This window comes from Drosophila santomea, chromosome X (assembly GCF_016746245.2).
Source record: "Drosophila santomea strain STO CAGO 1482 chromosome X, Prin_Dsan_1.1, whole genome shotgun sequence".
Classification (NCBI taxonomy): domain Eukaryota; kingdom Metazoa; phylum Arthropoda; class Insecta; order Diptera; family Drosophilidae; genus Drosophila; species Drosophila santomea.
The window spans coordinates 5,883,068-5,899,542 of NC_053021.2; the positions used below are offsets into that span (position 1 = coordinate 5,883,068).

The 16,475-nt window shown below is 54.9% G+C and overlaps 6 protein-coding genes across 7 annotated transcripts; 1 reads left to right on the forward strand and 5 right to left on the reverse strand.

The window, feature by feature from the left end:
* Window positions 1–25: 25 nt before the first annotated feature.
* LOC120454972 (zinc finger protein 436) lies at window positions 26–2,331 on the reverse strand. Its single transcript, XM_039640754.2, has 3 exons — window positions 1,730–2,331; window positions 1,155–1,544; window positions 26–1,084 (listed from the first exon to the last, which is right to left on the reverse strand). Exons 1-3 carry the CDS (start codon window positions 2,195–2,197, stop codon window positions 173–175), a joined length of 1,770 nt encoding a protein of 589 aa, XP_039496688.1. The 5' UTR covers window positions 2,198–2,331; the 3' UTR covers window positions 26–172.
* Window positions 2,332–2,633: 302 nt separating this feature from the next.
* Window positions 2,634–3,666, reverse strand: LOC120456961 (RING finger protein vilya). The gene is made up of 3 exons (XM_039644106.2): window positions 3,145–3,666; window positions 2,911–3,074; window positions 2,634–2,853 (listed from the first exon to the last, which is right to left on the reverse strand). Exons 1-3 carry the CDS (start codon window positions 3,664–3,666, stop codon window positions 2,634–2,636), a joined length of 906 nt encoding a protein of 301 aa, XP_039500040.1.
* On the reverse strand, window positions 3,648–6,027 carry LOC120456953 (mitosis initiation protein fs(1)Ya). Its single transcript, XM_039644097.1, has 2 exons — window positions 5,892–6,027; window positions 3,648–5,838 (listed from the first exon to the last, which is right to left on the reverse strand). Exons 1-2 carry the CDS (start codon window positions 5,931–5,933, stop codon window positions 3,739–3,741), a joined length of 2,142 nt encoding a protein of 713 aa, XP_039500031.1. The 5' UTR covers window positions 5,934–6,027; the 3' UTR covers window positions 3,648–3,738.
* Window positions 6,028–6,140: 113 nt separating this feature from the next.
* On the reverse strand, window positions 6,141–9,999 carry LOC120456949 (putative ATP-dependent RNA helicase SoYb). Its single transcript, XM_039644090.2, has 4 exons — window positions 9,511–9,999; window positions 7,175–9,409; window positions 6,803–7,114; window positions 6,141–6,749 (listed from the first exon to the last, which is right to left on the reverse strand). Exons 1-4 carry the CDS (start codon window positions 9,796–9,798, stop codon window positions 6,429–6,431), a joined length of 3,156 nt encoding a protein of 1,051 aa, XP_039500024.1. The 5' UTR covers window positions 9,799–9,999; the 3' UTR covers window positions 6,141–6,428.
* Window positions 10,000–10,081: 82 nt separating this feature from the next.
* LOC120456952 (activating signal cointegrator 1 complex subunit 2) lies at window positions 10,082–12,737 on the forward strand. The gene is made up of 5 exons (XM_039644096.2): window positions 10,082–10,312; window positions 10,377–10,537; window positions 10,598–11,200; window positions 11,273–11,551; window positions 11,616–12,737. Exons 1-5 carry the CDS (start codon window positions 10,196–10,198, stop codon window positions 12,664–12,666), a joined length of 2,211 nt encoding a protein of 736 aa, XP_039500030.1. The 5' UTR covers window positions 10,082–10,195; the 3' UTR covers window positions 12,667–12,737.
* Window positions 12,724–16,471, reverse strand: LOC120456950 (acidic repeat-containing protein). Of its 2 annotated transcripts, XM_039644093.2 has the most exons (8): window positions 16,293–16,470; window positions 16,036–16,219; window positions 15,887–15,982; window positions 15,513–15,712; window positions 15,218–15,443; window positions 14,863–14,958; window positions 13,604–14,807; window positions 12,724–13,534 (listed from the first exon to the last, which is right to left on the reverse strand). In XM_039644093.2, exons 1-8 carry the CDS (start codon window positions 16,371–16,373, stop codon window positions 13,195–13,197), a joined length of 2,427 nt encoding a protein of 808 aa, XP_039500027.1. In that variant the 5' UTR covers window positions 16,374–16,470; the 3' UTR covers window positions 12,724–13,194. The 2 variants fall into 2 exon arrangements, with proteins under 2 accessions (XP_039500027.1, XP_039500026.1); XM_039644092.1 differs by having other exon boundaries at window positions 15,218–15,712; window positions 16,293–16,471.
* Window positions 16,472–16,475: the final 4 nt, after the last annotated feature.

Sequence of the window (16,475 nt, forward strand, 5' to 3'; positions counted from 1 at the left end):
GAAAAGTTATCGTTTTGCAGATAAAATATCACATGAAAACGAGGTGTTTATGTGGGTAAAAAATAAGTGTATAATTACGTTTCCTACCAGTTTAAGCGAATCTTAAATGTACAATGCTAAGGCTAGACTTACGTCCTAGAGCTACCTACAGCGCCCTCAGCTTGGTGCCCGCCTAAAGCACTACCACCACTTTGGAGGTGGACACCGGCTGCTCAGGTACTTCGGTGAGGTGGAGAGTGGACGCTGATCCGCTGTCCGCAGCTCCTGCCGTCGCCCGTCGGCGGTGGTCGATTGATTGACCACCACCGGAGGTGGCCATCACCGGCGTCTCCTTGTTGTGGACGCGCAAATGGCTATTCAGTCGCTTCTTTGTGGGAAAGGCCTTCATGCAGACCTCGCACTTGAACGGCTTTTCGCCGGAATGCAGGCGTACGTGGGCATTGAGGTTGCTGGTGAACGTGAAGGCACGCCCGCAGATGGGACATTTGTGCGGCTTGGCGCCGGTGTGGACCAGCAGGTGCTTCTTGTAGCCGGACTTCTGCGACAGTCCCACGCCGCAGATCTCGCAGGTGAAGGCCTTCTCGCCGGTGTGGCTGATCTTGTGCTGGCGCAGCGAGGACGAATCGTAGTACGCCTTATCGCACAGATCGCAGGCGTAGGGCCGCTCTCCCGTGTGCGTGAGCTTGTGGCGCCTGAGATGATCGTACGCCGCATATCCACGGCCGCACTGATCGCAGTTGTAGGGCTTCTCCTCCGCATGCGTTCTACGGTGCGCCGCCAGACTTGAGGTGGTCCGGTAGAAGCGTCCGCAGATATTACACTGGTGCGGCTTGACATTGGTGTGGGTGAGCATGTGCGCCTTGTAGTTGCGTAGATGCTTCAGCCGCTTGCCACACTCCTCGCACTCGTAGTGCTTCTCGTCCACGTGGGAGCGCATGTGCTGGTTGAGTCGGCACAGCTGGCGGAACGCCTTCTGGCACACGGTGCACACGTGCGGCAGTGCTTCGCCAGCGGTCGGCGGCGTTGAGTCCAGCGATTCCTCCAGGAAGTCCTCCTCTTCGCAGACATCTTCCGCCTCGGCCAGCTGTGCGTGTGCGGGGGAATTGGTGATGAGAAGGGACATGCGCCTTGTGCGTTACAACTTCACCACTTACCAGATGCTCCTCGCGCTCTTCATCCTCCTCCATTTCAAGGGTCTCCTCGCCGATGACCTCGTCTATGGCTCCTTCCGCGGGTATCACAATCATCTGGCCGTCCATTATCTCGTCGTGGGCGCCAGAGTCGTCCATCACCTCGATCTCATCTTCCTCCGTGACGATCGTTTCGTACTCATTCTTGATGGTCACATACTCGACTTCGGCTGGCTGAAACTCATGCACGCTTTCCATGGTGATGTGCTCCTGCTGGTCGCCCGACTCTGCCTGCGGGTGCTCCTCTTCCGTCAGCTCGTCATCCTGATCGGCCACTTCCTCGATGACGAACTCCTCATCCTCTTCGGGGCTCGAGTGCATGTGGCGTTCCGCCTCTGCTTCTTGTTCTTCCAACTGTCAGAGAAATATATTTATATATAGTTAGTTATAAGTTAGGCGTTTCGAATTTTAGCTTTAACGAAGCCTCCTCCCATTTGGGCGCAATTCCCAACCGCTGTAAGTAATCACTGATCCTCGATGGCATCGCAGGAACGAGAGTATCATGTGCACCCCCAAGTGACCAAGTGACAGTTACTTACAGTGCCGTTCTCCTGCTCCTCGTTGAGCATCTCGATCATGACGTACTCCTCGCTGGGATCGCCCGCCTGCAGGCTGTGCTCGTCGTGCTGCTGGCTTTGGCTTGGGCTCTGGTTGTGGTTAGTGCTGTGGCTGTGGCTTTGACTATGGTTCTGGCTCTGATGGTGGCTGGTGCCGTGCACCTCGTCCAGGCCCAGGCGGAGCAGCTCGTCCGAGTCGATGACCATGCGCTTGAAGTTGAACGCCTGCTCCAGCAGCTGCAGGCAGTTGAGGCAGATGTGCTGCGGCATGGCGGCGCCGTCCTGCGGTTCGAACGACAGCCCCGCGCAGTAGTGGAGCATGCTGGCCAGCGTGGTGCTGCCCTCCGGGCCCAGCTCGATCTCCTCCTGCAGCGGCTTGTGCTGCTTGCAGGCACGCGTGCACGTCCGGCAGTTGAGGACCACCACTCCGGGCGCCTTGCCACTCATCATCCTGTGCGTATCCGCTGTCCGTTGTCCACTGTTGCTGTTGCTTTCCTTGCCCGGGATCTTTGTCGTCGGGCTGCGCTGGATTCGTCGCTTTTATGACGTTTGGCTAGTCCTTTTTTATAATTGTTAATTTAATTCTTATGCGTTTTTTTGGGCAGATGTTTATGCGATACTATCGGTATCGGTGCAGCAGGCATCGGTTTCTTACGCGGTTCTGTTCAACGATTAATCGAATTTAGTTTCAACATCTTTCAACTTCTGTTAAGCTAACGAATGCCGTTAACAGAACCCCGGCTGTTAATTGAAACCTAACGGCTGCTGTGAACTTAGTAGTTTATTTGAAACTTAAAATTTTTTTTTAAATATTATTTACAAAAATAGAATATAACGTAGAAATTAAAACGCTTTTCGTTTTTGATATTAACTTAGCAACACCAGCTCACAGATCGAATGAGTGGTTGGGCGGGTGAATGAAGCTGGTGATCTGCTTGCGTTTGGCTGAAGAACTGCGGTCCGATTCCCTTGAATCCCTTGATCGGCGTCGACTCAAAGATGAGTGTGTGGTTCCACCACGGCCACGAGAACGTCCACGGACCGAACTTTGTGCGGATGATGAGCTCTGGGAAGTCAACGAGCGGTTCCGAATGGTCTGGGTCATCCTACATAAAATGCATTAATGGGAATTTTAGCAAATAGCGTGAATACGAATATCGTACCGATGCATTTCCGCCTTCCGATTGATCTCTTCCGCTTTGATGTACCGCGACCGCTGCATCAGCTTCTTGCGCTCCACGCGCAGCATTTGCGCCTCCAGAAAGCGTTTCTGGCAAACGGACTTGGCCACCTCGATGTCCTTGCACAGCTTTTCCATCTCCATTTCCTGCGCGAGAAGGAATGCGTGCATATAAGCAATTGGACTAATACTGATCCTCCTCATCCTAAACGCTTACCTTCCTCTCCTTGTACTTGTCGAAGTGGCGGTGGTTGCATCGCTGGAAAGTTACGGCAAAGTCGTTGCCGACAGTGAAGGGTTCCGGGTGGAATAGCTGCTTGAAGTGGTTGGGCATCGAGTTGATCAACTGGCGGCCACGGACGCTCCGCCGGCAGGTGGGGCACTCGAAGACGGGCGCGTCGCTGGGCGTGCGGCCGGCGGAGACTTTGACGCAACGCTCGCAGAATACGTGGTGGCAGGCGAGCAGGAAGAAGGTGTGCTGCTTGTCGGTGAACAGGGCGTAGCAGCGGTTGCAGTGGATCCACAGCTTGTACGCGTTGGGCTCGACGGCCTGACCTGCTTCTGATCTCGACATGGTCGTTCCGGTGTCGTGTGGCTTATACGCACATTTCAACTGAATATATTTTGCGATTGAATTACCAACAGGATCAATGAAACGAGTGGACAGCTCTGGACCTAACCAGGACCTGCCAACTAATGCACTTCTGCACCACATAATGGTTCTTGCTAGACAAAACATTTATTTATTTAATGGAACAAAAAATGCACAAATTAAAACACAAATTCGATTCACTGGTATATGGCTTATATCCTACTGGCGACGCATGCGCTCGATGGGGTCCCTGGGCCGGATGCGGTAGCGCTTTGAGGAGCTGGACGGCGACATCTGGCTGCAGTACTGATTGTCCAGCGTCTGGGTGCGCTTCCTCTTCAGGCTGCTGTGGTCCGCCATGGCGGAGTCCTTGGCACTGGGCCGCACCAGGGAGCCGGCGATGGAGGCGCAGCGACGGATGAGTGAGCCCGAGCCGGCGTTCTCCTTATCCGCTTCCCTGCCCCTGTCCATCTCCTTATCCTGGTCCTTTTCCCGTTCGCCGCGCAAACTGGCCGGCAGTCGCATCATTGAGGTCATCAGCGACCACAGGCGACCGGAGTTGGGCGCCTCCAGCTTCTTGTCGTTGCACGTGGAGGCGTTTGTGGGCCTGAACACCTCGTCCTCCTCCTCGTCCTCCGGCTCGCCCACATCTTGCACGCCGCTAAAGACTCGCTGCTGACGACATTCCCGCAACGGAGGACGCACCCTGGGACGCTGCAATGGCGGCGAGATGAGGGCCTGCACCGCCGGCCCCTTCTCCTTGCACTTATCCTTCTCCTTGGGCGAAAACTCGCCGCTCAGCTGGCGCGGCACAATCGCCTGGCGATGACGCCGCTCTGGATGCTCCGGCGTTCCTGGCTCGGGCGTGAAGAACTGATCCTTGGTATCGTCGCCATCGCCATTGCGTTGCATCTGCTGGCTGCTCTTGGGCGGCGTCTCAAATTTGATCTGCTTCTTATTGATCCCGGCACCGGTGACACGGATAGGCGTTATGGTCGGCACGTGGCACACTTCCGCCGATTGCGAGGTGGACCGTATGATCTCTACGCTTTCGCAGGAGTTGTACACCGTGGAGGAGCTCTCCTGCGAGCTGGAGTTCGTTCGCGTGATGATGATCGACTCGGTGGTCAGTTTCTGGGCGGACAGCAGGAACTGCCGCTTGCACTGATCGGAATTCCGCGCGGAGCTGTAGCTGGAGCCGCCACTGCCATTGCCGCTGATCTCCGAGGCGCTGGACTCGCTCTGAGTGCGCCGCATAGCTGGCGAGAGTCGCAAGTCCAGAGCGGACGAACCCACTGCCTCGTGGGAACTGTGCTCACTGTGCTCGCTGAGATCGAGGCGCACGCGGCGCTGGACTACTGCCGATGGCGGCTGGTGGACCATCATGCCGCCGTGCTCCACGAAGGCCTTCTGTATGCTCTTCGACATGACCTGGCGCAGCGGCGTTGCGGCGCTCATCTTGTTGCGGGCTCCCATCTTCCAGGCGCGCTGCTGCAACGGCTGCTGCGGCTGCTGGTGGTGGTGGTGCTGCTGGCCGGGATTGGTCTCGGGCGCCGGACTGGGCTCCTCGTGATAGATACTGGAGACATGGCCGCCAGTGGAGGCATTGAAGGTAATCGGCTCCTTGGGCTTGGCGAAAACGGACTCCACATGCAGCGGCGTGGACGTTGATCGTATTACCTTACCCTTCTCCACCGTCTCGGACGCATTCACGCCCAGGTGGCCGATGGAGCGACGAATGGAGCTGTTGCTGAACGACGAGAGGTTGCGTATGGAGGAGACGCTGTCGCTGATGAACTCCTCGTGGGTGATGCGGCTCTTGGCCTTCCAGCGCATGTTGATCAGCGAAATGGGCGTCACGGTCGGCGATGTTTGCGTGGAGATGGCTGTGCTATTGGCCGCTCTCTTTAGCGTCGCCTTCGATATCTCCGTGGCGCCGGTGACATCAACGCAGCCGTCCGCCGTGCAGCGCTGCTCCTGGTCCACGCACTTACTAAACTCGCGCAGGTCATCGATGCGCGTGTAGTTGCGCTGGCACTTGCGGCATCTCAGCGGCAGGTGGCACGTCTCGATGTGGGCCAGCAGTTCGCCGTGCATCTCCTCGCGCAGCAGCAGCGGGCGCCGCTCGCAGATCGGACAGAACACATAGATGGTGGTCGCGCCGGACTCCATTTGATGGCGATGCTCGGTTATGCCGCCGACGCCGCCCGCCACTCTCGATCCCAATGGCTCGCGCACAGCAATGGCGTGGGTTTTGAACTGATGCTTCTGCCGGCATTGGCCGCAACAGAAGACCCGCTTACAAATGTGACACTTGCCCTGGAAATCAACGAGGAATCAGCTACAAGTTGGATGCGCTTTGGGGAGCCTACCTCGTCGGGCTGTCGCATGATTAGGACATTGGAAAACGACATCAAACGCAAGTTGCGAATTCAACACATGGCAATGAAACGGTTCTTCAGCTAGATATGGCAGGTTATATCTCATCCGGACTAGCTAGTCCAGTTTATATCGATTGTTATAGTTAAAGTTTCGGTGCCATGGGTTAATCACAGGTTCCAAGTTCGTTTATTTCTTTAGTGCGCTTTTGTGCACTACGTGTAACGAACTAAAGCATTTGGTACATGCACTTTATTTCACGTTAGGAATCATCTGAAGTATTTTACAATATATATTACGAGCAAGCAAAAAAGATCTGCATATATGCAACGTATTGCATACGAAGTCGAGCGAGGAAAGCGCCATGTTTGCGTATAAACATTATTCGAATAATTGAAACATCTTTAAAAATATGTATAAAATAGGAATACAATAAAAAAAAAACATCTTTGAAAAATGTATAAAATAAAAGGAAGACATAGAAATATAACCATAAAAAAGACAAAAAACCATAAAAGGCAACCAACAAACTAGCAGCCTTGTGGAAAGTCCCTGGAGCTCTGCACCATCGCAGTTAGTTTGTCCAGGCAACGCTCGTCCTCATGCGCGCGAAAGCGACTGGTGACGAAGCTGCGCAGGTCGTTGCCCTCATCGTCGTGCACGTCGCGCACGAAGATCGTCTGTTGGATGGTGGCCTGCACGACGGCGTAGAACTGACGGTTCCGCTTGTTCTGGCGGCGACTGAAGAACTGCTTGCGCACCACATTGCGCACGTCCTCGGGCCAGAGGCGATCCAGGCTCTGGGGCTCTAGGCCAGTGATCCGCACCTCCATCGCCTCTCTGGGTTGATCCTGTGAGGAGTGCATCATGTTATAGACTACACAGTGCATCTATGGGGCCATACCTTGAAGATCGCATCGCAGGCGTACAGCTGGCTGGCCATGTAGCTAACCAGTTCGGTGGACGTGTCCAGCAGCTGCACCACAACCTTGCCATTGTTTTCCACACTCACAACGTCCGCCCGCTCGTATCGGTTGATATTCTTGACCACCGCCCGCTCGCCGGGCACGGGATTGGGATGCCTGCGCCGATGCTCCTCCACTTCGTAGTGACGCTGCACCTGCTGCCCCAGCTGCGTCATCGGCACGTTGAGGAAGTTGACCACTGTGGGGAAGTGGTCGCCCAAGCGCACCGACAAGCTGGCGGGGCTGTTGCACTGGGAAAGGTAATGAAGATCAAGCGTGAAAGTCAATAGCTGGATATCGAGATTACTCACAGCCAGGACCGAGAACCGAATGGGTCCCGCGGTGGGATAGTGAGCCGGTGGTGGCACCTCATGTTGCCACATCACATGCCGGTACTTGCAGCTGTGTCTCAGGCAATCCCCGAAAGCGGTCAGTTGGCGACAGAGCTTGAGTCGCCCCGGATGCTGGGGCTGTGCCAGGCGGCGCTGCGAAAGGATTGCCAGCAAATGGATGGGCCTGGGTAGCTCGTGCTTGAGCAGGAAGTCGGAGAGTATCCAAATGCTGTCCACATCGGTGGCCTGGACGAAGATCACGGACTGGCCTCCCGCGTGCAACGCTGGCGCTTTGAGGTTCTCGTAGAACAGACTGAAGCGCTGCTTGAATCGCATCCAGCTGGTGGCCAAGCTGTAGTGGACGAGCAGCGTGAGCTGTCCGCATCGCAGTCGCGGCACCACATCGTCCGTGACCAGCAGTGGGCCCACCGTGGACTGCTGTCGCCACTGGGCGACATTGGCGTAGCACGCCTCCGAGACGCAGGTCTCAGCGTTCAGGCCCATCGCGTCCAGCTTACGACGGAGTTGGAGCACCTCTGCCGCGCTGGAACAGACGACAACGGCACGCTGCTCGGCGGGCTGCCTGCGCTCGATTAGCCGCTTCAATTGCTCAATCTTCTGATCTTCCTGCACGAGCTGTGTGTCCAGCTGGACGCCGCCATAGACACTCGCCTCCAAGGCGTCGTCGAACAGAATGAGAACGTTGTCGCGCATCAGAGGCAGGATGCGCTGCACCATCAGATCCGTGTGCCAGATGCGGCCGGAGACGTAGAGATTGCAATTCGTTTGGCTTTGGCTTTGGCTTTGGGTGAGCTTGAGCACTTCGGGCAATCGCTTCAGCAGCTTCATCGTGAGGTCCGGCAACAAACGAACCATGTCGTTCAGGTTATCCAAGGCTATGCACTTCACCGCCTGGGCATCGAAAATGGGCGCGTTCCTCGAGTGGTGGGTGCTCAGCAGCTCGAACAGCAGGTCCACGCTGGTCAGCAGAATGCCAACGGGCCGACTGAGCCGGCAAACGATGTCCGCCACTTGGCTCTTGTCCCAGTGCGTGACCACCTCCTCGAACACCACCTCACTGCCCAGCGAACGGAGCATCGTGCTCATCCAGCGGCCGATCTGCTTGCCCTGCGACTGGCTGGGACACACAAAGATGCAGCTGGGTCCATGGCCATCGGCTGGACGGCACTGCAGTTCCTTGTGGCTGCGCTGGCACACAGTGGGCAGGTAGGACCACGTCTTTCCTATCTGCATGTTGCCCACAACTATCACCGATTTGCCCGACGACACATGTGGCCAGGCGAATCTCTGGACCGCCCGAGCCCGCGACTTGGCCACGCCCAGCTGATGCATGGCCTGCCCGATGTTGGTGCTTATGTCCGGCGCCCCGCCCAAATCGTAGCACGGCACAACCAAGTGGCGACTCCAGGCGAGCACGCCGTAGTTATAGACAGTTGTTCCCGCTGCGGAAAAGGGTTCCACTGCCAGAGAGGCAGCAGAATCCTCCACCGTTTGAAAGGAGTCCAGCGAAGCGGTGTCGTCAACGACGCGCACATCCGATGTGGTGGTATCAGGCAGCTCCGGGCAGGACGGTTCTTCAGTGGGAACAGATGGAGCAGTTGGTGAGTCCATGTCTTTAGCTGCGTTTCGCAGTTTCCATGCCTTTAACAACTCCAGGAACTCGGAATCCGAAGCCTTGCTTGGCTGTGCAGCATTGAGATGTGCGTCTCCAGGTGGATCGGGCCTAGCAGCTGCTGGAGAGGACTCGTCCACTGCCAACTCTGTGTTTTTCACATCAAAGGAAGCTTGGTGGGGCTGCAGTTTCTCCAGGGCTTTGGAGGAGGTATCTTCCATGCCTAATGAGATCTGTTGCTCCTTATCGTTTTCCGTTGGAGGCATATTGTTCTGCGTCTCATGGCTGTGCTTGGGATTTAGGGGATCTACTTTGACCACTGGCTTGATGTCTTTGGCGGGCAGTCTTTGTTGGACTTCCAGCTCGGCCTCCCTCCTCTTGCCGCCTTTCTTATTCTCCTCCTCCTCCTCGCGCGTAGTTATGACCAGCATCTCTGCCTTCACCGCCGACCTGCTCAGCCACTCCATGCGTTCCTCGAACTTGTTGAGCTCCGGCAGCGTTGTATGCACCACCAGGTGCGCCTCGACGCCCTCCAGATGCTCGAGCATGTCGTCGCACAGAATCAAAGCCTGGTGAATGTACTGGAAAGAGGATGAAGTGCGTACTTTAGCGCCTGTTTCTCTTTAGAGCCACAACTAATACCATCCACTTAACGAATAACCTCTGCCCACTTCAAACTCACCCCCTTGGACCAGAGGAGCAGCACTTGGCGAGCCATTGGGTCGTGCGTGGGCAGCAGAACCGTGTTGCAATCCCGCTCCGCGAGCTCCAATTTCAGACGCTCGGCCTCGCAATTCTGCTGACAAATCAGAATGGTTCTCAATGTGTGCGCGTTCCTGGCTCGCAGGGTGTGCGCCAAAAAGTCGAGGGAGGCGGCTCCGGATGTCGGACTGGCGTACGTGATGGAGGTGCCCCGGAACTCCACGTTGAAGCTGGGCACTTGGTGATCTGCCATGCTTCCACGCTTCATGGTGCTGCTCCCCTTCAAAACGACGCGGCACTTTCGAATTTCGGATGGCGGCTGGAATGTCAAGCCAAGCGCATTGGAATGTAAACAAATGCCGGGTTTAATGGCTCGAAATGGCTTTTTAATGGCTTTCCACTCGCGCAGCGCAAGATTCCGCTTGTCTTGGAAATTTTGAATCAACTGAATTCTTTTGACGCCGCCGTTTCAAGTTCGATTACTCAACAATCGAGATACTCCGACCACTCTGGCAACTCTCTGGTGCCCGTTGTGACGTCACAAGCTGAGCTTTCGTGCGCCACCTTGCCAATGTGCTGCCACCGTGCGCTGCACGAAATTCGCTGCAAGTTTTATTTTATTTTGTTATTTCCTAGGTAAATTCGAGCATAGTCAAGGAGGCGCGATGCTGGACAACGACACCAGCAACAATAACAACTGCAACCCACAGAAGCTGCCGCTGGGCGACCTCAAGTTCGCGTTTTCTGGCCAGGATGGGGTGCGCCGCAACATTCCGGCACTGGTAAGTGGACATGGTGATGCTGGTAGCGAGGTAAAAGTATCCATATGTGTGTATGTGTCCGCAGGACGAGCACTGGGTGCGGCGAGAGAAGCCCTTTGCCAGCTACGTGTGCATGATGAGCTCCTACGGCCGCCTGAAATCCGGAGCTGCTCTGGAGGAGTGGACCTTCGCGGCCAGCAATTGCCGCCAGGACATGGAGTTCCTGCTCAGTCTCACTCAGCACGAGTGAGTAACTCGAACATGATGATCCCTATGTCAAAGAGATTACCACTTAGTCCCCGCCAGATTCTGGTCCTACGTGGTCTACGAGGAGTCGGCCATGGCGGCCGTTGTCACATTCCTGCAGCGCGCCAATCCCTTCTACAGACAGACGGATGCCAGCACGGACAAGGATCTGGATCAGGCCAACCGGCTGTATGGAGAGCTGCTTGATCTCGTCGTGCGTCTGGTAATGCGACTGTGCACCGGCGAGGAATCGGACTCGGAGTGGATTAGCCCGCAGCAGCACAGCAGCCTGCTGTACACCAACTACCTGATCTCTGTGCCAATGCTCTTCGATCTGCTCATTGCCGTTGGCGATGCAGAGCCAGCGAACGTGGAGCTGCTGCGCCAGATCTTTGACAAGGTGCTGCGACTGCAGCCGGAGTACCGAAAGGATCTGAAGGAGGCGCTCACCTTCTACGAGAGCGCCTTCCTCAGCATGCAGATCCAGGTGGAGAACGAGGGCTGCGAGGGAGCCGGCGGCGGTGCGCCTCTGGACGCGGACTTGGAGACGCCCTACGACGATGTGGTGCTCTACGCCATGGACTCGGCCTACACGCTGCGCCTGCTGCTGCTGCTCTGTCCCGAGCTACTGGAAACCATCGAACAACTGCGTTTGGCTCAAAGGTGCGAAAGACGGGTGATCCAGTGATCAGTGGTCAGTGTGTGATTCTATTGCCTTCCCTTTCGTATTCGCAGCATCGCCAATTTCTATGACATGACCATGCCCATGCTGTACAAGAACATCTACATGGTCAACCCGGGAGCTCAGTCGCTGCGCTGGCTAAACGAGACGCGCCAGCAGTTCCTTGTCGTCTTCCGTCGCGTGGTTAGCCTGCAGATGGAGGCGGGACGCAGCCAGCAGTTGGTGGAAGTGATGCAGGAATGCCTGTCCGCGCAGGCCTTCGTTGTGGACTACCAGCGGCAGTTTCCCCTGGAGCACGACATGGAGCTGCTCGTCCAACGTTGCCCAAATATGTGAGTTGTCTGCTTTATTGTTTATATAGCTACTCGATGTTATTTGCAATCTCTGCATCGCCAGCAAGAACTACAAGGTGGACTTCGTGGTGGCCGGTTACCAGAAGGCGCTGAGCAGCTGTCCCAACGGCATAATGGCCGACGATATGGTCAGTAACGTGGACACCGAGGAGGAGGACGCCGAGTTTGAGGACGAGGATTCCTCGCGCACCTCTCCACAGCCGTCACCGACGTCGAACGGAGCCACCAGGGACCTCGACTTGGAGGTCACCGCCGTGCTGGATGTGCTGCCCGATCTGGGCAGAGGCTTCATAAGGCGCCTGCTCACCCGCTACGAGAACAGCGAGCAGGCCATCGCCGCCATTCTGGACGACAATCTGCCGCCGGATCTGGCGCAAATGGATCGGCAGGAGGTGTATGTTCCGCCCGATCCGCAGGACACACAGCAACGCCAAACGGGCCTGCGGCACTACAACGTCCACGATGGCGACCGCTACGATGTGCTGACGCGCGACCAGCCCGAGTGCATCATTAAGCAGGGCAAGGGATTGCCCGGCGCGCCGCGCAATGCGGAACAGCTACTGGACGATAAGCGTGATCTGAAGCAGCTGAAGGAGCGCTACCAGAACTACGCCATGGTAGAGGAGACGCCGCTCGAGAGTGGCGAGTATGACGACGAGTACGACGACAGCTACGAGGCTCTGAACGAGGGTCAAGCGCCGCCAGTGAGTCTGCTGCGCGCCAGGCTCCAGGGCGCTGCCTTCAATTCCGCCTACGAGGCACAGGATGAAGTGGAGGACGACGACGAGGAGAGCTCCGAGGGCGGCTCCGATGCGGAGCCGGCAAAGCGAAACAACAGAGACTTTTGCGAAAATCCCGAGGTGATACGTGCCCGCTACCAGCAGCGCCAGATGGCCAAGTACGGCCAGAAGAGCGGAGGACAAGGAGCGGGAGCGGGAGCGGGTTCATCTATAGTGGGCGCACCCAAGGGCCAGGGGCAGTCGCAGCAGACCCAACGCAGTCGTGGCCAGAAGGAGGCGCACAAATCCTCGCGTGCCAACCACAATCGCAAAGCGGGAGCGGCCTTCAAGCGCAGCAAGGGAATGATGGGTTAGTCGCCGCTCAAGAAGTCACGGAGTCCATGGAGTGGATGGAAATAAATTTATTTGCACTTGGTGTATTTGCATTATTGTCGATTTTATTTTGGGGCGCCGATAGCAAGTTGCAAAAACATTAAACGCAAAAACTCATTCCATTCGAACTGCAACTACGATTGTTTCTCATATTAAAGTAGCTTTGATTTCTCTTTTGATTTCGTTTGAATATAGCGATATGCATAGCACAGCGTATTTCTCACTAGGCAGCAGCGTTCCCAAGGGACTTATATTAGTATTCACATGTAATTAGGTAGTCAACATCAAAATATATACTAGTTAACACGTAGACGAGCTGCCGAACTCCTTGTTGAGGTTCATCTGGGCTTCGGAGGTTCCCCAATTGTACAGGATGTAAAAGTTTGTATAAAATATATAAAGTAAGTAGGTCACAGCGTGTTCACAATAGGCTCCTGCATGCTCGTGGTGCCCAACTTGGTTGTTCATATAGTACTTAAAAAATATATTCTGCAAATTGTGTGCCAGCAGCTAGGTCTTTGCGTGCATCTTCACGAACTCCTCGTTGAGCAGCGTCATCCTCGATGAGTGCGTGGCGCCCCCCTCCTCGCCCAGCTTCAAATACTTGTCCCGGATGAAGCACTTGAACGGCGTCATCGTCGGATCCGATCGGGCGCCGTCGTGCATGTTTGTCTTGCAAAAGGGCTTCACGCTCAACTCGAACTGGCAGTAGTAGCAGCGCAGGTTGTGCGTTTGCAAGTCGACCACGCCGTAGGAGCAGCGGGTGCACATGGTGCATGTATACTTGAAGCTGCCCATGCAGTCGTTGATGGTGGGCACCTCCGGGAACGCCATCTTCGCCTGGTAGGCCCTGGGGATTGGGATATAAACAAGGGCACAGATAAGTGAAGCATTCAATGGAAAACAAGTAGAATCTTACCATCTACGGCAATTGTCGCCGTGACCTAGTTCCCGGTTAAACAGGAAGGCCGCCGCATGGCACATTTCGTGCAACAGGGGCTGGATGAGCTCGGCCGCAGTCTCGATGCTGCGCAGAAGCAGAATCTCGGCGGTTCGCTTGCCGGAGGCATCGATGGTTAGCACGCACTTCCAGCGCGTGTTCATGGATTGCTTCCAAACAATGGGCACCTGCAGGCCGCAGTGGAAGATCGCGTGGTTGAACATGTTGAACAGCGTCTTGGCCAGTGGCACTTTGCATTGGCAGAAGTCGGTCTGCCGATATGTGAGCGCCAGCGGATGGCACATGTTGAGCGAGATTGCCGGGCTGAGCGACTGAACGAATCCGTAGAAGTGTCGGTGCCGCTCCAAACAGGCTACGCTGCTCTTGTGGCGGCGGCAGTTGGTGGCCAGCTGCTTCTTGCTGGGAAGCTCGCTTAGATCAATGGGCTCCTTTAGCGAGTCCGGGGTGCACTCCTCAAAGGAGTAGACAATGGCCTGGAGCACAAAGTCATCCCTGACTTTGGCCTGGCGCTCCGCCGTGGTCGGCGAGTGGATATGCGATAGATTTAGCTTTGACCAAGTGGATGTGGATGTCGGCGTTGTATCCGGCCGAATTGGAAGCTTGGCTGATGGAGTAGGGGGAGTTGGTGCGGACGTGGGGGATGTATTGGCGACATGAATGATCGATAAGGACACGTTTTTCTCATTATTATCCTCCGGATCCATATCGCAGTCCTGCGCGGGATAGTAAAGCTTGCGACGTGACGCAATCAGACCCAAAAACTTGTGCATCTTCGTTTTCAATTCGCCATCGTCTTCCAGGACGACGTTGGACTGTGGCTCGTCCCTAACCTTAACGACTTTATCGCCCAATTCGAGATAGACCAGCCGAGGCACTGCCTCCGGCGACGAGTGGCTGCCATCGGTGCTGCTGGCACTGATGCTGCTGCTTCTAAAGCTACGCCGTTTGCGACCCGTCCACTTGGGCTGCTCAAAATCCTTTCCCTGATAGTCCTCGTCGTCGGAATCCAGCGACAAATCTTCGGAGTCCTCCTCGCCATCGCCCTTCGATTGCGAGGATGAGTAGTCAAACTGCTGGTTCGGCCGCGATACTACAACACGACCACTGCGCGTCACCACCGGCCGATTCGAGGGAGTGGGCATCTCGTCCAGATTTCGGTAAGCTGCAATTCCAAAAATTTAGGTTTAGGTTACAGATCATTGCGGCTACGCACTCACATTTCTTTTTAACCAATCCATCGCCATTGTTTCCCGGCGAGTGGCGCTTCACGGCTAACTTGGGCATCTCCTTGTCGGTATGCACGGAACTAGGACCTATTTTTGAGTTCGGAACGTTATTATTATTATTGTTATTATTATTATTGTTATTGTTATTCTTATTATTGTTATTGTTATTGTTATTGTTATTTTTATTGTTATTGTTATTGTTATTGTTATTGTTATTGTTATTGTTATTGTTATTGTTATTGTTATTGTTATTGTTATTGTTATTGTTATTGTTATTGTTATTGTTATTGTTATTGTTATTGTTATTATTATTATTGTTATTACTCATTAATAGGCTGTTACTCACTGCGACTATCTGAATCAAGGGAGAGTTCGAAGTATGAGGAGTCCTTGGTGAACGCCTTGCGCAGTTCCTCGAAGTCGGAGGAGTTGCAAATCTCGGACGAGTGGAGGTAGCTGCACGCCGAAGCATGGGAATCATCGGACTCCAGAATGTGGCTGCCGATGTCGCTGTCGGCGCTCGCAAATGAAGCACTGTGATGGGGTTCCATTTGGGCCTGGGATTGGGGCGTCTTGCACGGTAACATGAAATGAACCAGTTGGAATTCGGTTTGATTGGGCCGGCTAACGCCACAGCCTACCTGTGCGTCGCCATTTTCCTCCAGGTTGCAGTCGTTGATCAGGTTGACCAGGCTGTCCTCCGGATTGGCACACGGTTCGGCGGACATCGCGGATGCGAAATCGTTTTCGTAATTTTGTCTGCGGCTTTGATTATTTTCGATTTCAGGCGGCGACCTGTTTTCTCTATCGTATATCGATACGAATTGCTCAAAAGCCAGTGCTGGAAAACAGCGGGAAGGGAAGCTCTGTAAACGGCTATGTTGACCGATAGCGGGAAAATTTAAGGCCATTGTCGTTGGTTTAGTTAAAACTCAATGATAGGCGCCTGCATGAATTAAGCTTGTGTTGTCCCATATGAGCTTGGCCAGACCAGTTTGCCCGCCCAACCACTTACATTTTTTGGCGTCCGGCTTGTCGTCCTCGCCATCCGGCCAGCACCGCTTCTTGGCCAACTTGGGTGTCTTAATGTGGCCTTTGATGGAACCAGGACCTGCGGCAATCGGAGTGACAATGCAGGTGTTAACAAGGTACTATTGTTATTACCTCTTGCCCGTAGTTTGCGGCAGTACAAAGTCTCGAAGTCTGCCAGCTCCTTGGTAGCATTGACTCCCTGGGCCTCCCCCTGCGAGGAGGCAAGGGAATCGCTTGAAATCCATATGACGCTGCCACTGTCGCTTGCTGTGTCCGGCATCTGTTTGGGTGCGATTGGGACCTGGGATTGGGGCGCCTTGCACGGTGTTAAATGAAATGAATCGGGATTAGGATTAACTGGACTGTCTGACGGATGGGTCGCAGCCTACCGGTGCGTCCTTATCGATCCACTGGTTGTCCAGCCCTTCGTCTGGAATCTTAAGCTGGTGTGCAGAGTTCTCGAATGCCATTGTACTGGCGATTTCGCGTCTTTGAATGTATTAACTATATGCCGGCAATAATCGCGGCTATCCTTGTTCTAAACTTGGCCAACTGTCAGTGTTGTAAAGCAT